Source organism: Lingula anatina, chromosome 3 (genome assembly GCF_051362555.1).
Source record: "Lingula anatina isolate TDL-2025a chromosome 3, LinAna3.0, whole genome shotgun sequence".
NCBI lineage: Eukaryota > Metazoa > Brachiopoda > Lingulata > Lingulida > Lingulidae > Lingula > Lingula anatina.
Window position 1 is genome coordinate 9,278,889 of NC_141769.1, and position 25,818 is coordinate 9,304,706.

General features: G+C 33.8%; 2 protein-coding genes across 9 annotated transcripts in view; one reads left to right on the top strand and one right to left on the bottom strand.

The window, feature by feature from the left end:
• Nucleotides 1-50: 50 nt before the first annotated feature.
• On the top strand, nucleotides 51-7,082 carry LOC106158100 (glucosamine-6-phosphate deaminase 1-like). The gene is made up of 6 exons (XM_013533970.2): nucleotides 51-199; nucleotides 704-827; nucleotides 2,683-2,784; nucleotides 3,161-3,343; nucleotides 3,868-4,052; nucleotides 4,402-7,082. Exons 2-6 carry the CDS (start codon nucleotides 704-706, stop codon nucleotides 4,651-4,653), a joined length of 846 nt encoding a protein of 281 aa, XP_013389424.2. The 5' UTR covers nucleotides 51-199; the 3' UTR covers nucleotides 4,654-7,082.
• The window catches only part of LOC106174478 (cGMP-dependent 3',5'-cyclic phosphodiesterase), a 71,613-nt gene continuing 52,332 nt past the window's right edge, over nucleotides 6,538-25,818 (bottom strand). For 6 of the 8 annotated variants that reach the window (XM_087010134.1, XM_087010132.1, XM_087010131.1 and 3 more), the window contains 10 exons: nucleotides 25,354-25,440; nucleotides 21,086-21,208; nucleotides 20,383-20,453; nucleotides 20,060-20,182; nucleotides 19,322-19,409; nucleotides 18,590-18,712; nucleotides 10,918-11,017; nucleotides 10,415-10,527; nucleotides 9,927-10,072; nucleotides 6,538-9,685 (listed from right to left, as the gene is read on the bottom strand). In XM_087010134.1, the coding sequence (XP_086866260.1) occupies nucleotides 9,499-9,685; nucleotides 9,927-10,072; nucleotides 10,415-10,527; nucleotides 10,918-11,017; nucleotides 18,590-18,712; nucleotides 19,322-19,409; nucleotides 20,060-20,182; nucleotides 20,383-20,453; nucleotides 21,086-21,208; nucleotides 25,354-25,440 (1,161 nt within the window). In that variant the 3' untranslated portion in view covers nucleotides 6,538-9,498. The remainder of the gene's footprint in view (nucleotides 9,686-9,926; nucleotides 10,073-10,414; nucleotides 10,528-10,917; nucleotides 11,018-18,589; nucleotides 18,713-19,321; nucleotides 19,410-20,059; nucleotides 20,183-20,382; nucleotides 20,454-21,085; nucleotides 21,209-25,353; nucleotides 25,441-25,818) is intronic. The other 2 variants (XM_087010129.1, XM_087010130.1) reach the window with 2 other exon arrangements.

Here is a 25,818-nt window from a genome sequence, read left to right on the forward strand (position 1 = left end):
GCCTTTTCTGTTGTTGCCCATGGGATTAAGTTGGTAATTTTGAACTGTCGTTAAATCTGCGAAACTAACTCACAGTCAGGGTCAAGGTCGTAGCAGACAGCTGATCGTCGCTGAGTCAGTTTACTTTTACATCTCGCATATTTATCTCCAGTTAAGACTTCAAGGTGCTATACAGAGACAGAGGAACTTGAAATTCATTGTGAGTATTAAACGTTTTTTGTAGAAATATTTAACACTACTGGTTGAAACACTAGAGAAAGATTTGCATTAAATTACATTTGTCCTCGGCTCCCGTCAAATACAGTATCTGTTTACAACAAAAGCCTTTGTTCCGCATCTACCTTAAATTCTAATGTTATTGTTACGATGGCCTTGTGAGATGCGTTACCGTGGCAGTTTTACTTCTTGTTTATCTGAAAATGTCCAGTAGGTGAAATGAGGACACATTTCTTAAAGTGGGACTTCATTGTTACCAGACTATTAGTTGCTTTATTAGTACCTTTTAACCACTTATCATTTGTTACCATTTTCCTATGACGCGTAGGCTTAGTAAAAACATGAGTATCCATACTTATGTGTATGTAGTAAAATTTAAAATTGAATTGTGGTTTAGGGTAAATGAATGGATAAATTATATCAAGAAATGATGAATTTGGACTTTGAACTCCAGACACTTTCATCTACTGGTACTCTTACTTTTCAGATGAGGTTGGTTATATTAGACAATTATGACAAAGTTAGTGAGTGGGCTGCTAGATATATAAAAAGGAGGATACTGGACTTTGAGCCAGGTCCAGATAACTATTTTACACTTGGACTTCCAACAGGTAATCGTTTTTTGCCATTTCTGGGTGTTTCTGTAACATTATTGTGGGTGTGTGGAATCCCTGGTGAAGCTTTCTTATCCTAAGTCATATTGATATTATACTACTTTATGATAAGTTGGTGAAGTTGGATGGTTATTGTGGTTAGATGATTTTTTGACTTTGTGTTTGTTCTAAGATTGTCCATGCATGTCCTTTATGGAAACAAAAAATCTGTTGTATACCAGTACCATTTCTTATGTGCTTAATAATGTTCACAAAATAAAAATAATTTAGCAAATAAATAAATGAATAAATAAATAAATAAATAAATAAAAAAATAGTAACAAATTAATGTATGTTTAAAGATTGTTTAAGACTAGGTGTACCTCATTCATGAAACTTGTGATAGAATTCCAAGGAATAATTTTGTTTTATTTCTAGACTAAGTAGCAAAATGCTATCAGTTACAGTGAAGCCACTGCTTGGGGTGGCCTCTCCCAAAAGTACTTGACATAACCAGTGCAAATTCATTTGATGAAAATAGTGCTTAAGAACAATCCTGATACTTCCCCAAATAAAAAAGGAACATAAAATCATGAATCTGTAGTGGGTATCTATTTTAAGAAGCCAGTTAAGAAGCATAAAAGCTTATGATATTTGATATTCCTGATTCTGAAGTGGGTTTCTATTTTAAGATTAGGTTATAAACAAGGTAGGGGTGAATTTAATTTGGTAACAGTAAAGATTAGTGCCAGAGGGGTCCCAGCTCTTCAGGTAGCCTATATGGAAATTAGCACCTGTGCTAGTAAGTACAGGCTCATGATGCAGAGTCCATTTGGTACATTGGTAGCATTAAGCTTCTTCATTTTACAAAAAAAAAAAAAAAAAAAAAAGGAAGAAAAAAAAATGAATACAAAGGTCGCATTCACAACTGCAGACTAACAGATTGTGGATCAAATATGTATGTCTGAGTCTGACCCATTTGAATGCTTACCGCTTAATTTATACTCTGTGGGAAATCTGTTGAGTATCTTTTTGGGGATTACATGGCATGTTTTCAAGTGGACCGGGCATATTTGTTCCACAAATCTGTTAGTCCACAGATCATCTTGTTCTGTATGCATCCTTAATTTGTATTAAGTGTGAGGCTTAAATAAGTAGTAAGAAAAGTAGAAATTTAGCACAATAAAACATTACGTCTGTTTTGATTATATGTGATAAAAAATACACAAACTTTTTCAATTCTTGATTGTTAACTTTAATCTAGTCAGATAAAATAGTTAGAAGGGATGAGAAATGCACTGAATTATTTGGGACAAATGATGACTGAACAAAGGTAGGTATACAAGTCTTGCTGAATTCAAAGGTCATGGATCATGTGATCCAACATTTTATAAATAGAACAATTTATGTGTAAACCCCTATGCCTGCAATGTCACAGCTCAAACTTAAAGGGCACCAAAGAGACTTCAAGTGTGTTGACAGTTATATAAGTGGAGATAAAATGTACACCAGTTGAAGCATTCACTTAGGATATGGTGTGTCCACTGGAAATTGGTCTATAATGTTAATCTCTTGCTTCAGTTATCTTATCATAATGTCCATAAAGTAATTAGACATCTTGAGATGAGAATTCAGAACTTGTCTAGCTACATTAACAGTAAAATGTAAAATATCAGACTGAAGAAATGAAACATTTCAAAAATTATCACACAATATTTTAAGTCTGCACAGTAGCATTAAAATTATTAAAATATAAACTGCAAGTGGTTCAGAATATTTTGTTAGAAATTTATTGCTTATTGATTCAGTTTTTAAAGTGAGAGAGAGAGAGAGGGAGAGAGAGAGAGTACATTATATCTTTTGTAAATTTCAGGCAGCACTCCTCTGGGAACATATAAAAAGCTAATAGAATTTTACAAGAAAGGAGAACTTTCTTTCAAATATGTCAAAACTTTTAACATGGATGAGTATGTAGGTAAGATAGATTGTATAGTTTACAGATGATTATTATACCCAAATACACTACACATGGATTATGATAATATTAAGGTATACTTTTGTTGTATTGTTTAAACATACATTAACATTTCTTATTATTTTCCAAGAAAGATAAAATTGAAAATGTAGTATTATATATATATATATATATATATATATATATATATATATATATATATATATATATATATATATATATATATATATATATATACACATACATACATAGGAGGGTTGTATATATAGGAGGGTTGTTATTTTTAAATCAATAAATTTCATATTTTAAGACTATCTAAATGATGTCACAAGCTTGAACAACTTGATGCTGAAGTATTTCTTTTGGTAAATTGCAGCTCTGCCCAGAAATCATCCAGAAAGCTACCATTCCTTTATGTGGCACAATTTCTTCAAACACATTGACATACTTCCTGAGAACGCCCACCTTCTAGATGGGAACGCAGAGGATAAGGTGGCGGAATGTGAGCATTTTGAGGAGGAGATTAAAAAGGCAGGGGGAATCGAGTTATTCATGGGAGGTAAGGTTCTGGGACCTTAAGACCTGAGAAGACTTTAATATTTCATATGTTAGGTTTGGGGATGAGATGCAAATTATGGAGATGTGGAGGGGGGAGGGGAGGTAAATTGTTTATGGGTCACAAGATTGCATTCTGATTTTCACACTTAGTACCAAAGTTTGTCTCATTTTGGCTGCATTTACTTTCTTTGTCTGTTCTAGAATTAATTTGTGCATCAGATTGGGAGTTATGATAGTTAATATATGATAAAAATGACAAATGTGTACAAAAAATACTAAATCACTTAATTTGGGGCCATCTTAAGACATTTTATATTACAAATTAAAAACTCATGTAAAATATTATGCGATTATAAAAGACCCATTTTCAAGAAACATTTAAAGCCTTATTTATTATCAGATAACTATAAGTTAAAAGAATACTTTCATAAATGGTCATTTCATTTAAGATCATTATTTGAGATAAATAATTTTATTGTACAGGTTTTAGACTATTTTTAGTGATAAAACAATTTTTCTGTACAGGTATTGGACCAGACGGCCACATAGCCTTCAATGAGCCAGGCTCCAGTCTGGTCTCACGTACACGTGTGAAAACTCTGAACCAGGACACAGTGGAGGCCAACGCCCGTTTCTTTGGCGGAGACATCAGCCAGGTCCCCACTGAGGCTCTGACTGTGGGAGTTGGCACTGTCATGGATGCTAGAGAGGTAATGTGGTGTCTCTGAAATGCATGGAGATAACTATGTCTGTGCCAGTATATGTGTTGTGTGTATTTTTGTAATGGTGTGTGTGTGTGTGTGTGTGTGTGTGTGTGTGTGTGTGTGGGTTAAGGAGAAGAGAGAGAGATAAATAGGAAACACTTTCCAATTGACTTCTATCGCTTAATATTATGTCACAATTAATATTGTAACATGGACGTTTGACTTTTACTGTAATGTCCACTTGCAATTAAGGGTGCTCTAAGTATACCAACATAGTACTTATATCTTTACTTTATACAGCTTAACATATTTTACCTCATTACTGCCTAAATAACTAACCTCCACTTTACTCCAGGTGATGATCCTGATCACAGGTGCTCACAAGTCCTATGCTTTATACAAAGCAATTGAGGAAGGAGTCAGTCACATGTGGACAGTGTCAGCTTTCCAGATGCACCCCAAAACAATCTTTGTCTGCGATGAGGATGCCACGTTGGAGTTGAAGGTGAAAACGGTCAAATACTTCAAAGGCCTTATGACCCTACATAACAAGTTGCTGGAGGAGAAATCTGTTGAGCCCTCATCCAAAAAACAGAAGAGTAATTAGAGCAATGTCAGCTAATTAAGCTGGGATATATCCTAGCATTTTTTGCTAATTAACAAACTTTTATAGCCAAAATCAATAACTTATTGAGGGGAGCAATTTTATTATTATTATTAGTGTTCATTTTTAATTTTCAGCTAAATTTATATATTTGCCATTCACTATATATATAAGTATGCTAGTCTTAGGTCCTGAAAGAATATATCTGTTGGAAGGACTGAGAGCACAGCATGTTACTGGTATATTTGGAAAAAAATTGTTCACTGCTGGTAAAGCCAAGTCAGTTTTTACCAGGTTCATACATGAAAAAGTATGGCCAGTGTAAACTGTCTTTAGGAGAGCATTTATATTTTTAGAGTGTAACTAATTAAGTACATGATTGTTTGTTGTCAATTCTCTTTTATTTTAAACTCATTGTTCTTAGTCTGTGTTACAATATTATATGATGTTTGAAAATGGGACATTACTATGTGATGGTATTCTGAACATTTGAATCATTGCTCCAAATAAGTGGTTCTCTTTTCAAATATTCCACAACTGCAAGAAAGCCATTGCTTGCTAATTTTTCATGTTGTTTTTCTAATCCAAATCAAATTGTTAATGTTGTAGTTGTTCAGGTTTCTGCAGGTAGGAATTGTGTCACGATGTACTAGGACAATCTCATAGTGAGTGTGCCATTTTATATCCTTATATTTATACATGTATAACCTTTTTTTCTGTCGTCAGTGTGCCATTTTTATTTCATTTATGTAGAGATACCAGTAAGATTTCTTAATAAGTAGTAAATACTGGATTAATTTACAGTCATATATACCTCAAATTATCCTAGCAATACATTATTTAAGCCAACAAATATATATCATTTCCTTTCATGTTATGGGAAGCAGGTATTTCATTATTGTTCTTATTAGCGTCCTTGTCAGTGCTGACTTTTGTGAGGATGTTTCACATAATTAAGGACATTTTCAGTCCAGGAAATGGTTTAAAAAAAAAAGGAATCCTGTAACATGTACCGGTAGATAAAGAAATGGCTTCTATTTTAAATCAATTAGATGGCCTTTTTAAAGGACCAAGAAAAATTCGACCTAAAATTAAAGACCTTTTGTGAAACTGGTCTTCCTGGTCTATCTCTTTTTATTCACATAATTTTGAAGTTCATTAGCTGTGTTGGTCAAATCTTGTATACAAGTGGGTACTTCTTTTCATGCAGGCTCAAAACAGAATTCAAGCGACGCATCAAAAGAAACACTGTAAACAATGCTCTTCAAGGAAGATTTTGCGACTGACAATCTCGTTTCGATTTTTTGAAATGGTCAAAATATACTAATTTAGGTAGTTTTAATGATCAAAACAGCTTGAAAAGTGTAAACACTTTATTTTCAGCATTTTCAGCATTGGTTACACTGCTTGGGGAAATTAGAAAAGCAAAGAACAAATAGTAAAAAAAATATTATACTTTCTTTTATGATATTGAGATTTAAGGGAGCCAAACAGGTTTATCAGTTGTACAACTAGCCATCTTCAGAGATTTTTTAAAGTCTTCTACTGAAAAATTATTTAAAATCCATGCATTAAGTGATATTATGTAAAAAAATATTCAGAATGAAGAATAAATTGGTTTTCACATCCAGTAGTATGTTACTGTTGAAAGTGAGGCTACTAATTATGTAGTGTGACTTGTCATGATCTAAACATCAACTATAATTTTGTGCAAGTATTAATTTGAAAATATAAAAGTTATTTATAGCCAAAGGATATCATGAGGAAATGTGTGTTATTGTTTTCATTTTTTTCTCTTTCATGTTACTTTTTCAATACAATTAGATCATGAGTAAAACAGCACCCAGGACTTCAAAAAAAAAAAAAAAAAAAATTAAATGCATGCTATCACACTTGAACTAACAAGGGAAAGTTACATTTATTCATTGTAATGTACAGTCTTATAATTATATAATAAAGAACGATTAAAAAACAGTTCTTATCAACCAAACTGCTATCAATCTTTGATATCACAAGTGTACAACCATGAGACATTATTAAGAAATAGAGCAAGTTATAACAAATGCAACAGCAAAAAACAAAAACAAATTTTATCTAGACAAAGTGGAGGAAAATTCATACAAATATCTTGTCCCAAGTAAGTGAAAAACCTTTCCATTGTTAAAAAATTAAAATGCCCATTCCTAACAGTGATTTATAAAATGTTTGAATGGACTTAAAGTGACACTGGTAAAAAGAATGTTATATGAGACTGATACAGAAGAAATCCAAATGGGAGGAATTCGATAGTGCAATCATCTTCCTATATAATTAAAGAGAAATAAACAACACAAACCACATAAGTGTAAATTACAGTCAGTTCTACAAATGATACCAACATGCACTCAATTTAAAAACAACTGTCATCTTCATGATTTAACTCCACCCCCCCCCCCCAAAAAAAAAAAAATAAATAAATAAAAATTAAAAGAAATAACAGTAGGCATCCCTCCCCCCTCCCAGCATTTCTATAAAGTTGCCTCTTTGTAAGTAACTACTTAATTACCTTCTTTTTGACTTTCTTGGTCCCTACTAATCTTTTGTGCCTAGGACATATTAATTTTCTTATATATGTACAAGATCTTTAAACTGTAAGATTCTTTTTGTCATCCTACTTCATTTAAATCATTAAAAAATGTCTATGCAAAGGTAGAGGACACAAAACCCCACTTTCTGTCAATCAATCCACTACAGAAAATTTTCTCTGTGACATTGTGGGTGCATCAAGTTGATCTAACACATTCAACACTTTGGTAAATAATCAGTAAGACCCTACTAGTATGTGTGTTAAGCGGATAGCTTTGAGTGTTAAGCTGAAGGGGGTATCACAGGAGGGGCAGGTGCCCTGACACTAGTTTAAGGGGCTACAGGTGAGAACATTCCATTACCTTTTAGCTCACAGCCCAAAATACAATTTAGAGCCTATTTCCATAGATGTGCCATTGATATCAAGGGCTATTAAGCAGTTCTTCCTGCCCATTTTCTATATAAGGTATTGTGCACCTCCACATGCCACAGAAAAAAAATCTATAGTCATGATAACAAAAAAAAAAAAAAAAAAAAAAAAAATTTATGAACACAAGTCAACATCATCATCTTAATGGAGAAAAAGAATTTTGATGTCTGGTCATAATTTCATATCAGCTAAAAAGAGACAAACTATCCATGTAAGCAGTGCTAATAACAAACTAAAACCCTTTGATAACAAATCATAATAGTGAATACTACGAACTATAAAGACAAATAACAATGCTATACAGTAAAAGTGAATCTCAGAGCAGCCAAGAGCGTGAATATCTTTTCCCTGAGCCACAGAACATTGTGCAGTGATTGCTTGCTAATCAATATTTTTAATGAGGTAAAACAGACAAAACATGTTAGCTAAGAAAACCTTAGCAGGGGGGGTACATTTTTTTACACTGTGAACAATCTTTTTTGCAGATATTCGATAATCTGAATACCACAATTTAAACCTTCTGTTAATTATGAAGGGAAGTATATATTAATGCTAGTACACTGATAAAACCGTCAGATTTAGAAAAAGATGCTGATTTTATTTTGGGAAGTTGCAAGGGTGGCCTTTTTAACAATATCTAATGAGCCAGTTAAATATGTTTTGTATGTGACACTGTTAATGGTGCCTCAACCCAGCAGCAAATAAGGCTGTATATGTAAACTGAATAGACGGAGTGTAACATGCACTAAATAAATTCATATCATTAAATACAGCAGGGGCAACAAATATGCAATGTCAAAAGAAAAATAGTTTTAAAATGTATGTTTAAAATAAGTTCTCAATAATAAGATAAAAATAATTTGTTCTGCATTCTATTTTGACACCACATAGGAGACAAAAAGCCTTGAGTAAATTGTATTTAACCACAATGAGTGGTAATGTGCCATAATAACTATAATATTAGTACATTTTCTAAATGTCTGCAATTGTCTATTCATCACAGAGAAGTTGAACTAAACCAACATCTTACAATGCATGTGTACTACTTATTAACACATTTTTACTATATTAACACAGTTAAAAAATGTTTAGTTCAACAATTATTTAATAATGCATATACTGCAACTGAAGTTCAGTCCAACACATTCAAAAAGTGCATTTAGTTATTTTAATTGATTTCTTTGAAATTCTACTTGCTTGTTCCAACATTTTAAAATCAAACTTCCTACCCGTGAACTGTATCTCACACACTGTTAATTGCAAAGTAAGTATCTCTTCTAGGCAGTGTGCCAATTTCAAACCTAATGACAAATACACAGTATTTGGAAAAATACACAAACACAATAAGAAGAGGGAAGTTAGAGGTATGTGTCACAGTATATCATTCTATCAAATGTCTCTACACTCATTCCATCAAATGTCTCTACACTCATTCTAGCATTTTGCTAGAACAGGGACCAGTTGCTGGTCACTTAGCTGCATTTCCTTGTTTTTGTATCTTGGAATACACTCCCTCTTCCATCCAATTGTCAGCAACAGTCAAATTCTAATTCAGTCATGATAATAAACCAAGAACAGGCTTAACCTTCTGTTCCTATTTGCATGATGCACACCACTATGGACATGCTCTTGTACTTTTTCTCTACAAACACGTCATAAATCAAAATTCTCAACCTGAAAACTAGTATAGAGAATTTTGCTGATTCTTTTTAGTGCATTCTACTTTAACTTGAACTATATCCCTTTCCTTCAGTGAGTTTTCTTTTTGGTTCATTTACATGTACTATGACACCTCTATCCTATCATAATGAGCATGACTTTTCAGAACATAAAGGTGCCATCTCAGGATAGTTTCACCTTTGGTTGCCATTCTCCACTTCTTCCTCTTCTAATGTCACATCCACATTAAAGACATCAATGGGACTGTCCCCAGTGTCCTGTAGTCTCCTGAGTTTGTCACCAACTTTACTCCACCGTCTCTTGTTACTGAGCACTGCCTGGTGCACCTCTTCTGCCAAGGGAAACAGTTTTGACAGCAAACTGAAATGGCGACCAAATTAAATTTTAGCCCATGAGAAAAGTAACCCAGAATCAAAATTATAGTATGTACTTGATAATATTTATCAACAATGGAATGATAAATTCTCACTAGTCTGCTCAGACTCGTAGCTTGGAAAAAACTTTTACAAGTCTGATGCTAGAATTACAGGGGCTCCAAATGTCTTGAAATTCTGGGTATAACGTCACTGACTTATAACACTACACATGATGTATGAATAACCTGTAAACAGGTAGAGCAATCCCATCAAGGAAGCCTATTTGTAGTTCTGGAATGCAGGCTCTCTCTCTGTCCATCATTGGACTGGGTTCTCTGCCAAGAGCACGCTCCAGATCACCCTGGGAGAAGAATTCCTTGTATATCAACCTCTGAAATATAAATCATTAAACTTAAATTGGCCAAGTGTATATTTCTAAGACATTCAGCAAATTTAAAAAAAAATTAAAATCTGTTCTCAAAACTGAAAAAAAAAATACATAGTTTGCTTACAGGCATGTTTTTTTTCTATTTAATACTTTTTTAAAATGACCTTCCAAAATGTTTGTACATTACAAAGAAAGATCAACAAAATGACCATACAATGTCTATACATATCATACAAAAAATTTCCTCTCAACTTTTTTACATTTTGAAAAAAAAGTCCCACAGTCTCAATTTATCATGTCTAAGTAATAAACAATTTTTGGGGAAAAAATTTCATTAACACCTACAGCAATTTTCTGTGAGTTTTTCCAGTACTTTGTTTGGTCAGATAAGTCACAGGCTGTCATGAGGAGACACAGGAGGAGCTCGTGATGACGCATATTGTCTTTATTATACCCCACTGATAGAACAAATAAAACACTTATTATCAACAAATTCAAACACTTCATAAAATCTAAATTAAATAATTTTATATTTTCATCAACTCAGAAAAAGTACTTAGTGGCATGAAACTAGTGATTTTCAGAGTTTTCAAATAACTTTTTTCTGGTATAATTAACAAAATATTATTCAGACAAAAAATAACTTAAAATGAAAACATCTATACAAGTACATCTATTCATGGAGCACTTTTCTTATTATCAACAGCACCAGAGATCAAACCAAATAATACAAACTGTAGTTGGAGCAGTTAATAAATACTGTGTCTTAAGGACAGACACCAAATAATATAAACTGTAGTTGGAGCTGTTAATAAATACTGTGTCTTAAGGATAGAGTGCCTACAAACCTTCAGCCATGACCTCCAGATCTTTGATTATTCCCAGGTGATGTGCCAGATCAGTGGCTAGGATAATATCTCGTATTGAGTCAAGAACCCGTTCATATTCCTGGAACAGATCACAAATCATCATCAAAAAAGAATACACAATGTCCCAATCCAGGCTGGCAGGAAGCATGGTGTGTGTGTGTGTGTGTGTGTGTGTGTGTGTGTGTGTGCATGCATGTGTGTGTGTACGTGTGTGTCTGTGTGTGGGGCTACTCTAGGTACTTTGCCATTTCTCAGGTTGGGTCAACTACAGTATAGTAAATATTTTATGTTTATTGTGCTTAATAACGTAATTTTATTTTCAACTAAAAAAAAACTAGAGGATCAGAGAGGCGATACCGCCTCCGAATATTGTACCACCAGCTGGAGCAAGCGCATTCGTATAGACCCCCACATACACAAAATAAGGGACACAGCCACCAGTTTTGTGCTTGACAAGCTGTAAAAATGCAATCAACAAGAATTTTAAAACTATTGCAAAAAATATATATGGTACAATCAAATTTAAGTTCTTCGTAAGGTAGGTCAAGGGTCAATTTCAAGGTCACAGTAAATTGCCAGTATATGACTTCCTATTCAAGTTCAATAGTAACTATGGACCTATCTCTGCCAGTTTTGGAGATAAAAGGGAAGCAAAATTTGCAAAATTCAGTTCATGGTGAAAAGTAGGTCAAAGGTCAATTTTAAGGTCACATTTAGATTGCCAGTATATGACTTCCTATTCAAGTTCAATAGTAACTATGGACCTATCTCAGCCAGTTTTGGAGACAAGGCAGCAAAGCTGTCAAATGTACAGACAAAAAACAGAAAATAAAGATGCAAAAAAGGTCATTTTGTCAATTTTGATGCAATAATAAATAATGCTTATAATAGCACTGTCAGTCAACACTGAATTTTAATCTTGCACAACAGGTGACATGGTCAATAACAGGAGCGGACCCAGAGATATTTTCTGACAGTATTACAAAGTATCTATGTTGATCCATCCTCCATTTTGATGGTCTTCCAACAGAAAAAAATAGATACCAGTCAATATAAACTTAATAACCTGACTGTCTTCCGGAAGACCCAGAAGATGGTCTCAATCCACCCCTTCAATAAGATTACAGTTTCAGGACCATGAGAGTTCAAATTCACATTATGAAAGTCTCAATATTTGAAAAATGATGACAGTGCATAAAATAATATTACATAATGTCTAAAGACATAAAAAACAATACAACTGCTTATGTAGAAATACAGAAAATGTGTAGAGCTAAAAGTCACAAATGCAAGTGTTTGAGAAAAAATTATAAAGAAAAACAACAAAACTAGAAAAGCACTTTGAGAGTGCAGACCTCTGCCAAGGCAGCAATTGTTGATTATTATTGATAATTGATTGATTATTGATCCGGACCACCACCAAAAATTAATCATTGTCCTCTTTGGCCCACTTCTGACAGTTCCTGAAAATTTCTGCAAAATCAGTCCATAACTTTTTGTGTTATGTGGATGACAGACAAACAGGGGTGAAAATATAACCTCCTTGGCAGAGCTTGAGGTAAATATAATTCCAATGAAGCTGCTATTCAAACTTTTAATCTTCCAGTTTGATATATATATATATATAAATATATATATATATATATATTTAAAACTTATTTGCAATATTAAACAAAATTTACCTGCATAATTATCACTGCTTCCTTATTATTAATCTAGCAAAGAGCTTTACCTTTGGGAGTTTACAGGGAAATATCAACAAGTGTGCTTTACGTAATCTCATTTAATGGCCTATAAAGCAAATGACTTTATAACTCTGAAATTAATCTAGTGATACCCAAGGGTAATTTACAGACTGACCCACTCAAAGGTCTTCAGGCCCATAAGTCACACCTTAAGAAAAGCACAAAACCATAATGCCCAAAATAGGAGAATACCAATCCTGATGCAATAATACATTATGTTTAACTGCACAGTCAACATCAACTTATGCACAACAGGTAACACAGACAAAAGTAAAAGCATAAGGCTTCAGGCCCATCAGAGTTCAAGTTTATACTTAGAAAGTGCCAGATTGAGAAAAATGAAAATTTCACAAAAAATGCATAAATACAATAAACATGATAATCCAATAGAGCTGGTTTTCTCATGAGCTGAAGGCCAATCCTAAAAATCGTACTTGTAAGTTTAAAATTATAATAAGTAGCACAGTTTTCTTTTCATAATGTTTGCAGTAGCAGTGCGAAAAGATTGTCAATTTTGATGTAACATTACATAATAAATTAGAGAATAATTATCACCAATTTTTGTTTATTGACTATAAATAGGATGGACATGTAGAAAATATGATTACCATTTGGCTTCATGTCCATGGGAGCTCCGAGTCCCACAATGAATATGCCAAAAAAGATAATGAATATAACACTAAAATGTATAACTTCCAGAAAAAGAAGCCAATTAGACTGCTTTTCTAACTCAGGCTGCATTTTAGTCCTGTGTTTCTTTTTTGAAAGTTTGACAGTCATAAGTAACACGGTTTTTCCATAATGGTCATCAAGGCAGCAGCACCAAAAATTGTGTTTTCTTCTATTTTGATGCAACATTACATAATGCTTAACAGCATAATGACCATCGATTTTTAATAATAAAATATAAGTGTCATGGATTTTCACAAAATGTGACTAGCACGGGTCTTCAAGCCCGTGGAGGTTCTAAGTCGCACCTTGGAAATGTCAATATGTGAAAAATTAAATTTTCACAAAAAACTGTTTAATTGCCAGAAAAATTTACCAAACAGACTGCATTGCCTACTGAAGCTGTATTTTAGACCCATGTTTCTTTCCTGTAAGTTTGAGAACAGTAATTGACATGATTTTTGTTAAATGGTCATCATGGGAGCAGTGCCCAAAATAGGGGTTTCTTCAAATTTTGATGCAACATTACATAATGTTTAACAGCATAATGACCATCAATTTTTAATTATAAAATATTGGTATCACGGATATTCAGGAAATGTGACAAGCAAAGGTCGTCAGGATCATGGAACTTCAAAGTCACACCTTGAAAATGCCAATAAGTGAAAAATTAAATTTTCACAAAAAAATGTTTAATTGCCAGAAAAATTTACCAAACAGACTGCATTGCCTACTGGAGCTGTATTTTAGTCCCATGTTTCTTTCCTGTAAGTTTGAGAACAGTAAGTGACATGATTTTCCTTAAATGGTCATCATGGGAGCAGTGCCCAAAATAGGGGTTTCTTCAAATTTTCATGCAATATTACATAATGTTTTACGGCATAATGACCATCAATTTTTAATTATAAAATATTAGTATCATGGTTATTCAGAAAATGTGACTAGCAAAAGCCTTCAGGCCCATGGAACTTCAAAGTCACATATTGAAAATGCCAAAATGTAAACAATACAGCACTGTTCTGAAATGGGTTTATTTCCATTTTTAACACTTTTTAAACATAAAACAAAATAAACAGTTTACTGCCATTTTTATATGACCAATGAAGAAAATTGATGAGATGGGAAAAGTATCAATAGAACAGTTTTAAATGCCCAACTTCCTCCATTCTGAGATTCTGAACATAGTGGATGAATGCATCTGACAAACTGCAATGATATGAGTTTATTTCCATTTTTGACACTTTATTACACAATACATGATAACAAGTTTACCATCATTTTTACAAAATCAACTAACAATGTTGTAAAGATGCAGGAAATGCCAAACAAACACATTTACGTATCTTATTAGTTCAATAATGAGACTGTTAACATGCCTAAGAATTGAATGTGAGGAAATGTGAAAAAACAGCATTACCTTTTAAAATAATGGACTGATTATGCTGATTTTCAAACTCAACCTGCGTTTTAGTAAGATTGGCCTCTCCTGTGAGTATAATGACAATTGGCCAATCTGTTTTTCTTATATTGTGTTATCAGTGTTGCATATATACTGAAAAAAGTGAAAAAAAAACAGCATAAATTCCCTATAAGTGACCCGATCGTGCTGATTTTCAAACTTGACCTGCGTATTATGAATATTTATCAGTTCTGTAAGTTTCAAGCCAAAGGGTAAAACAGCTCTTCATTTATTGTGTTATCAGTGTTGCAAAAATGCTGAAAAAAAGTGAAAAAATAGCCTAAATTCACTAAAAATGACCCAATCATGCTGATTTTCGAACTTGACATGCGTATTATGAATATTCATCAGTTCTGTAGGTTTCAAGCCAAAAGGTCAAATGGTTTTCCATTTATGGTGTTATCGGTGCTGCATATATGCTGAAAAAAGAGAAAAAATAGCCTAAATTCACTAAAAATGACCCAATCACGCTGATTTTCGAACTTGACCTGCGTATTATGAATATTCATCAGTTCTGTAAGTTTCAAGCCAAAAGGTAAAATGGTTTTCCACTTATCGTGTTATCGGTGCTGCATATATGCTGAAAAAAGTGAAAAAACAGCATAAATTCCCTATAAGTGACCCGATCATGCTGATTTTCGAACTCGACCTGCGTATTATGAATGTTCATCAGTTCTGCAAGTTTCAAATCAAAAGGCAAAATGGTTTTCCACTTATCGTGTTATCGGTAAAAGTGCACGGCGACGGCGACGACGGCGACGACAGCGACAACGGCGACGGCGACGACAGACGCAGATGATGGCTATATGTACAGACACATCTGTGTCTGTACATAATAAAAGGAAAGCAAAATTTGCAAAGTTCAGTTCATGGTGAAAAGTAGGTCAAAGGTCAATTTTAAGGTCACATTTAGATTGCCAGTATATGACTTCCTATTCAAATTCAATAGTAACTATGGTCCTATCTCAGCCAGTTTTGGAGATAAAAGGAAAGCAAAATTTGCAAAATTCAGTTCATGGTGTAAAGTAGGTCAAAGGTCAATTTTAAGGTCACATTTAGATTGCCAGTACATGACTTCCTATTCAAGTTCAATAGTTACTATGAGCTTATCTCTGCCAGTTTTGGAGATAAAAGGGAAGCAAAATTTGCAAAATTCAGTTCATGGTGAAAAGTAGGTCAAAGGTCAATTTCAAGGTCACATTTAGATTGCCAGTATATGACTTTCTATTCAAGTTCAATAGTAACTATGGACCTATCTAAGCCAGTTTTGGAGATAAAAGGGAAGCAAAATTTGCAAAGTTCAGTTCATGGTGAAAAGTAGGTCAAAGGTTAAATTTAAGATCACATTTAGATTGCCAGTATATGACTTCCTATTCAAGTTCAATAGCAACTATGGACCTATCTCTGCCAGTTTTGCAGATAAAAGGGAAGCAAAATTTACAAAGTTCAGTTCATGGTGAAAAGTAGGTCAAAGGTCAATTTCAAGGTCACATTTAGATTGCCAGTATATGACTTTCTATTCAAGTTCAATAGTAACTATGGACCTATCTAAGCCAGTTTTGGAGATAAAAGGGAAGCAAAATTTGCAAAGTTCAGTTCATGGTGAAAAGTAGGTCAAAGGTTAAATTTAAGATCACATTTAGATTGCCAGTATATGACTTCCTATTCAAGTTCAATAGCAACTATGGACCTATCTCTGCCAGTTTTGCAGATAAAAGGGAAGCAAAATTTACAAAGTTCAGTTCATGGTGAAAAGTAGGTCAAAGGTCAATTTCAAGGTCACAGTAAGATTGTCAGTATATGACTTCCTATTCAAGTTCAGTAGTAACTATGGACTTATCTCTGCCAGTTTTGGAGATAAAAGGGAAGCAAAATTTGCAAAATTCAGTTCATGGTGAAAAGTAGGTCAAAGGTCAATTTCAAGGTCACATTTAGATTGCCAGTATATGACTTCCTATTCAAATTCAATAGTAACTATGGTCCTATCTCAGCCAGTTTTGGAGATAAAAGGGAAGCAAAATTTGCAAAATTCAGTTCATGGTGTAAAGTAGGTCAAAGGTCAATTTTAAGGTCACATTTAGATTGCCAGTATATGACTTCCTATTCAAGTTCAATAGTAACTATGGACTTATCTCTGCCAGTTTTGGAGATAAAAGGGAAGCAAAATTTGCAAAATTCAGTTCATGGTGAAAAGTAGGTCAAAGGTCAATTTCAAGGTCACATTTAGATTGCCAGTATATGACTTTCTATTCAAGTTCAATAGTAACTATGGACCTATCTCAGCCAGTTTTGGAGATAAAAGGGAAGCAAAATTTGCAAAGTTCAGTTCATGGTGAAAAGTAGGTCAAAGGTCAATTTTAAGATCACATTTAGATTGCCAGTATATGACTTCCTATTCAAGTTCAATAGTAACTATGGACTTATCTCTGCCAGTTTTGGAGATAAAAGGGAAGCAAAATTTGCAAAATTCAGTTCATGGTGAAAAGTAGGTCAAAGGTCAATTTCAAGGTCACAGTAAGATTGCCAGTATATGACTTCCTATTCAACTTCAATAGTAACTATGGACCTATCTCTGCCAGTTTTGGAGATATAAGGGACTAAATGTTATAATTTTGGAGTTACCATTATGTGCCTTAAATTTCGAACAGAAAAAATTAATTAAAATAAAGAAAATGTCATTTTGGTCAAAATTCTTGAAATAGGAGGTGCTCTGAAGTTTCAGAAGTTCAAATTTGATGAAATAATGTCATTTTTGAATACAAGTTGTCTGCTTTGCCAAGCCTTACGTTTTATTTTTCCAGAGTTCAAAATTTATTATCCATTACCGTACTGCACATTTTGCTTTTACCACCAATATGTACTTTTTGATACAGCGTAACTCGAAAACCGTATGGAATACAAAAAAACCGAGACCACCTCCAGTGTTGGGCTTTACATGCTCTACAAAATGCAAAAATGAATGGGTCTCTAGCATTAACGGTTCCCGAATTAGAGACAGTTTTCAGTTTCGGTATCTTATGGCCGCTACTCCCGTGAAAATGCACCGATTGACCCCAAATTCATGGAGATGAAAGATGACCTGAAGGGTAACACTTTCCAATAATATTATTGGTTAAGTCTGTGTGGTGTCTGAATAACAGGGCAAAAAAAAAATTTTTCGGAAAAAATATCATTTTTTTGAAAATTTTGGCTCATTTGACCTTGAAGTAAAGGTCAAAGGTCAAATCCAAGGGCATATTTGAAATCTACACATATGACTTTTGGAAAGCTGTCTGTAGAAAATTTTCCCATAATTCCTTCCGTAGGGTAGATAATTAGCATTTAATTTTGCCATTTTTAGACAAGGGTGCATTGCAATGAGTGCCACACCCAGACCCCAATACCGACAAAGCCCAAATTTTACGTGGAACGAGTTGAGATTATAGGTGACCTAAATCCATGAGATGGGTACGGGGGCCCTTACCGTCTAGGAGTAGAAGCGGTAACGGTGACTTGGCGGCGGAGCCAGAGGAGCCGGCGGAGCCGGCGGAGCCGCAGGAGCCGGCGGAGCCGGCGGAACATGCGGGTCGGGACTAAAACCATGTGTACCGCCAGCGCCTACGCTGGTGGTACAACTAGTGAGTGCCATATTAATATCCTTTTTTTCGAAAAATTGAAGGACATATAAAATACATATATATTTTTTTATAATCTTGCATCCTTTCGTATTAAGGATACACATAGTTGTGCTTTTGTTTAAGACTTAAAAGGGGTAAATATAAGTCTCAGTTCATCTTACCTTTCTAGAGAGATTTTCAAATATATTGCACCCTTCAGTATTGAGTACACACATTGTTTGTGCTATATGGTGCCTTTCCATCACAGAGCCTTCGGAGCTATACAAGGCAGCAAGAACAGATTGCTGAAAAATCAATAACAACAGAATTTTAAGAAAAGAAGAATTATCAAAGACTTTTGGAACCATTACTGGACTTATAATGTCTGTGATTATTGAAATGACAACCTACAAACAGACATTAAGTTCAGGAATATTGGAAGATTAAAAATATACTTATGTTATCTCCAATGGATTATATGTACAGAGGCAGACAGAAGCTGTCTTCTGGGTCTTCCAAAAGACGTTCAGAATTCTTCAAGTTTACATTGATGGGCATCAAAATATTTCTAAAGCAAGACAGTCAAAAATCTATGATGGATCAACAAAGGTGATTGGAAAGACTGTCAGAAAAAATCTCTGGATCTGCTCCTAATTGTAAAATAACAGTGCTTCAACAATCTCACTTGGATAGACTTGGCAAAAATGCCATTTTATCACTTTTAACCATAGAATAAATTTCCATCAGTAGATGCAGGAAGTGAGGTGGGACTGGAGTGTCAGATGAGTGGAAAAATGCCTGCACATAAGAAAACTAAAGGTAGTTGGATAGATTTAGGGTGGATAGGGGAAGAAGGGGGATATGTCATGTCTCCTCCCCACCTCCCCTCCCACCTAGTGATGTCATATACTCACAGAGGCCACTTGGAAGCTGTTATTAGTACCTCTATGGTCAATATCATGGCACAAGCAGGAGACAAAGAGAGCAAATATCTCCAGTTCACTGAAATCACAAATAATAATAATAATAATAATAATAATAATAATAATAATAATATCCATACATTGTTAATATCTTATTTATTTAAAACAATGCATTGGTACTGGAATTCAATATTACTGTCATTAAATTTTGTCTTGAATAATTTCAAATATATGAAAAAAAAATCCTGCCTTTTTCTTCACTTTTAGGTGCATATTCCACCAGATTTTTAGAATGCAGAATTTAGGGTTGCAAAGACAAAATCAAATCAAAGCCTAATCAAAATTCAAAGCACAAAGGATCATCAACAGAACAGAAAAACACTATGAACCAGTGGCCTAAATACTCTTCTCGGGTACCTTCACTTAAAATTAGTTTCATACCAGAAATATCAATACTATTAAAAAAAACAAAAAACAAAAAAAAAACAAAACACTACATTGAGGATTGGTTGACCCGTTATGTTCTCTATACAATGGCAAAAAAACAGAAATTGACATCTATGATTTCTATACTCAAAGGTGTGAATATTCACTAAATGAAAACGCTATCTAAGCACTACTGTGCCCAACCTTCCTCTTTATCACGTTTGTAGTCTCTATAGAGGCTGACATGCAGGGTTTACCTAAGCACTATGAAGTCAATTTTTTTCTGAATGATATGGTACTCACTCCAGATAATTCTCAAGATGCAAATTTTTGTTGAGTATAAAACAGAAGTGGGCAACAGCAAAAGCATGCATCCAGTTGTGGTAAGGGGGATCACGGTAACCCTTCTTCACCATCAGGACAAATCTGAAAAATATTGTTAAAATCAAAACTCAAAGTGAATATTACTATTTATTATTATTATTGGTAAGGGCATGATTATCATCATCAATTGCTCAGCAAAAAAGAAAAAAAAACTTTCTCACAAATATGACTAATAAAAATATATACTGCATGCTTGCAATAAAAATAAAATAAAATAAAAAATAATAATATCAAGTACCTACCGAGCTAAACTTTCTCTTTTGATTCTCCACCTTGTAATGAATCCTTGTTCTTCAAACATGCTGATACATGCCTGCAGGGATTAAAAATTAAGAAACTTTTAGCCATCAGAAACATACAGATTCTATAATGACATTTTAAAATGTTACATTTAATCACAAATAGTATTTATTAAAGCATTATTTTTTAAAATAATATTTTCTATACTCAAATTCTCTATACTGAATGTCAATGGGCAACCATTAAAGGATTACGCGGTCTTCCTTTCATGTAGGTCCACCATATTTAGGTCTCGGCCTTGCTAGACCTCAGCTCTCCTCGATGTGAATGCTCTCTTTTAGACCAAAAATTACCCTTACTTCAGTTGATATCCACTTAAGTAAAGTAAGTATTGTATGACAGCTATGTGTCTTGTTATAAAACAGGTGTAATTTTTTAGAAATATTTTAATTGGACAACTACCAGTTTATCTTGCATCTAAAAGTTGAGAAGTTTTCTGGCTATAGGTTTTTTTTTCTCTTCCTTTTTTAGGCAGTTAAACAGGTCCCTGACTGCATTAAGAGTGCAAACGATACACATAGATGTGATTGCATGTGTACTTCATCATTGCTCTATTGGTGTATTGGTAGGTGACAGGGGCGTCTATTAAGGAAGGGGGCACTTTTATATGAAATATATCTACTTATAGACAGTATGTGTACTTACAAGTGGAGTGTCCAATTCTGAGATATTTCTGGGTACAGACGAGAATTTATCCATATCTGTGCTGAAGTGATACAAGGGTGGGATCTCACAGACTGATAGCTTCTTAGCTTCCTCTGCACCCACCTAGTTGGACAGAGAAATAGTGTTAACAAAGTTCGAACACATATCATGATTACTATTATTTACATCCAACAATCAAATAATGCTTTAATGCCAAATGTCATTTTGGTAAGGTAGATGTAGGCTCAATTGTATTTACTTACTTTACTTTAAAACAGTTTCACATGGAAGATATTCCATTCAAATTATATTTATTACAGGTAACACTAAGTGACTTATTCTACTTCTATATTTTAATTTAACCTGTTCACAGGTTTATACTGACAGTTTCAACATGTGAATTACTGTATTATACTGAAATGGACAATTTCATTTGTAGAAAAACATATATCATAATAAGTATCTAACAGTTAAGAAATGCATTCACTGGAATGAAAAATTTACATAAAACCAAATTTATATGCAAAACCAAATAACAGTAAGTATGACAGCTCCAATTCCTTTATATCATTTAAAAATAACAACTCTTTTTTTTGGTTAGTCTTTTTCTTTAAATTTTAATTAATTTAATGCCCTAATCATGCATTGGCAATGAACTTGAATAAACAACTTGAAGTTATTGTTTACAAAATTTGAACATCTTGGCAGACTAGCTGTCTTCATTGGTCAATTTTGAAAAAAAATTGTCAGAAAAGAATATTTAATGAAAACTGACCATCTTCCAGAAGGCCCTGGAGTATGCTACCATTGAAATAACAGTAATGTTTAAAAGATGCATTTTGTTGACTGTCATATAGAAAGGTGTCATCTAGTATATAATGTCCAAACAGAAAGTTGTGATCAATACCTCCCCCCCTTTACACTCACTTAGTTCTAGATCTGATACAATTAATGAACATCTATAAATAAATTAACACCTTTACACCAATTATAAAAAAAATTATGCTTTGAATGTATGGTTTCTATAAAAGTCATGGGTAAATATGCCTTTGCTGTGGTTTCTGAGACATATCAAGCCCTACCCATTATCAGTTCTGAATTCTACATAAAACAATTTTTTTTATTTTGCAAATGATCAAAACACATTTCATAGTATTACTGTTCATACAAACAGTCAATATTTGCCTTCAGATATATACAAGTATATATTCCAGAGATTGTGCATGTAGCATTTTACATTGAAGAATGCACTATACTGCCTAGAGTGTGAAGAGAAATTTTGCATACCAATTGAGACAATAGATAAGATGCCAACAAGTTGCTGATGCTATCCCCCTCAATATTTCGAGATCTATTTTTCATTATGATATATGCAGCAGAATATACATTAAAAAAAAACTAAGATTGAAAGTGAAAAATTCCAAGAAAATTAATAAAGGTATAGAGCAAGCAACCCTGTGTAATAAAACTAAATAGTATTACTTAGTGAAAAAAAAAACACACAAAACATGCGAGGCATTTCTCTTATTTATCAAGGGGAGGATGCAGGGATTAGAACACAGAAGAGAAGGAGAAAGAAAAGAGGAAAATGTCATGACAACTTGAAAATAAGGAACCTACATTGCTTCGGTCTAGTTCTGCATTCCTTTCTACTTCTATACTCACTCAGTGCAAAGTCTGTGTCACATCAACTACTGTTTATATCTTTAAATGAAAAACTATTTAAAGAAAAGTTGACCCAAAAAAACATGATTTCATCTTACCTTCACATTCTTAGATTTCAACATGAAAGAAACAGAGCATACTTGTAATGGAAGATTTAAGTGTATAAGTTTCAGCAGCTGGGCGTAAAAACTCCAATGATGTGACTTAGGATAATGAAAATATGGGCTTTCATCAGACTGACGTGAGTTATTACCCACTGTCCGCTGGGTGGTATAGCTGACATGAACCTCTTATAAATGTCAGGAGGGTCTTGACCGCTTTGCCACACATCAGTGTGATGAAGGCCTATGTCCACATTGGCCACAAGCACATGGTATGGAGAAATTTCAGCTTGTGTTAAATAATTACTACTAATATAATCCAACTACTAAGCTAATTAACATCTTTGTTCATTCAGGTCTATTATAATATGTTAAATAATTACTATATATGTAATCCAACTACTAAGCTAATTAACATCTTTGCTCATTCAGGTCTATTGTAATATGCTATGCAACATATCCTAGTATTTAAACTATTTTCTCCAAGTAATACATTTGGCAGGGTTTCAATTCCGACATCTGGGGTGTAGTGGTCTTAGTTCTTTAGGTAATCTGATCGAGAAGTTTCAAGCATACTGTGACTGTCTTACATATGTACATGTGTGCGCCTACTACCCTGCAAGGTATATTTGGTGTATAACAATAGGTTTTATATTGTGGCAAAGAGGCATTACAATTTGATAATTTGTAGTAAATAAAACTGGTGCTCAAGATGTGTAACTTTATTTTTTGTGGAGAAATCCAACAAATTCAGTTTTAAACCTGCTCTAGGCTACAATAACACTGCAAGTAGATTTATTAGTGATGTAGCTTGTCTTTGTCGATCACCAAAACACAGTAACATACAAACGAATTAACTCTCACTGATCTTTAGAGGGATCCAAAGACGAAACCAGACACTGATGAATCAATTCATTTATCTGTAGTGACAATATATGTTATATAGATCCAAAAATGATTCTTTATTTTTGTGAAAAAAAGGGGGGGGGGGGCAGTGTGACTTCTAATTGATTAAACACAAGGATGAAGACAAAGAATACAGAATAAAAATTTCAAAATAATAAAAATAAAAAGGAAAAATATTATTCTCTGATTCCTGTCCATTTCTGAACATTCATCAAAAATCCGACACTCTCATTTTCCTATTACACATACATGTAATAGGAAGAAAGCTAGACTTACTGAAACAACTTTGACATTTTCTTTCAAAACCACAATTTGCACTGTAAATCAAAAATTAGGGTAAGACATAGCATTAACTTGGGGAAAGTACAAGTACAGAATAGATTCACATATAATTCACAAAGAAAGTGAAAAATGCCTATAAGCATGCCAGCAGCAAAATGAAAAAAATTATAAGTATTATAAATAAATTATAAAAATAATTAATTTATTAAAAAAAAGATAGAAGCAACTATAAGAGATCCCACTAAAAGGTCTACATGAGCCAGGTTAAACTAAAACCTTCAGATTCCTATCTAAGAAATTACCTTGATTCAACTTCTTCATAATAAAGAACAGCAATGACCACCTTCACTGCCTGCATGGACATTCATCTCGAAAAAACATTTCAAAACACCAGACATAGAAAATCTATGTCACTTTTTTCCTGCTGACCGGATACATATTATCTGGATCAGAGCTTACCTGGTGACCCAATTAATTTTGATTTTCCGTTAATCAGGCATGTTGCTCATGCTAATCACAGTGAGAGAAAATATACTTTATGATATGTTTAATTATTGAGAACTTGGCACGTGCAAATGACATGCTTGATTAATGGAGGCAGGTTATGAAAATAAAATATTGAAACTACACTGCATCAGGTTGTGTGATCTTGTAATGTGAAACGACACCACTCAATAAGCTGCAAATGGTAGTGTGTTGCCTTCTTTTCAGGGATTTTGCTCATTATTCTTCACAAAGCAGTAACATCATCCTTGTGAGGAGATTAAATGTGAAGAACTATTTACTCACAAAATTGATAAAATTTCAAAGTAACTTTCTTCCCATGAAATATATAAATACAAAATTAAAGCTTTTTCCACATCACATGTAGCACCAAATTTTGTTTTCACACTTTCACTCAAATTTCGGATCCCTGAAAAGCAGAAACAAGGATGTGGTTTAAAGTGGCAGACGGGATGCCTATTTCAATATTTCCTTTAAACAATTATCACCAGGGGTCATCCACCTGTACATCCTTTGTTTAAGGAAATTGCAAAGTTAAGTATCACCCAAAGTCAACTCATATATCTATTTTTAATAAAAATTTTAATCAATAATTTAACACCTACTAAAATCAATTTTGGCTTTTGAAAAAAAAAAAGACGGAAAAAAGGATACTTAATTTTCAAAGAGAAAATTTCCACTTTGGGGAAGCAGCATTAGGATATACTTTGTATGACAACCTGTGAGTTAATTAGTTGCAAACGACAACACCCCATCTGACATGCAGCATGTTGAGTGGCACGTGTGACATGCATGCTTAAATAGCGTTACCTCTCTCACCTGCATGTGATACGTCATCAGCTCCGTGGACAGTTTTACGCGATGCTGGGCGTCCATTGCTTTGTTGTATAGTAGACTCTGAAACACACAGTGAGCCAGCACTCAGTGGGGTTAGTTCACAACAAATACACACGGTTACAATGTGCTCACTCACACTACTGTGAAATCAACTCTCGTTCCACTCTTGACATGATGTGGGTACCAAAATGTACCTAGGGCCAATCTGGGTTCATCCTTTCAAAGAACAGCGGGTCACAATCAGTGGAATCTCTATCAGAATAAGTGGAAAGTAGGCTATAAGACTCCAAGTAGAAATCATTATTCCCTACATGATGTAATGCAATGAATTTTTCTTCATTAGACAGATCACACTGATAAAACCTAGCTAGTCTATCAGAAAATTTCCTTGGATCTGCCCCTGATAACTTACAGGAAAGACATTGGCTAATGGTTCAG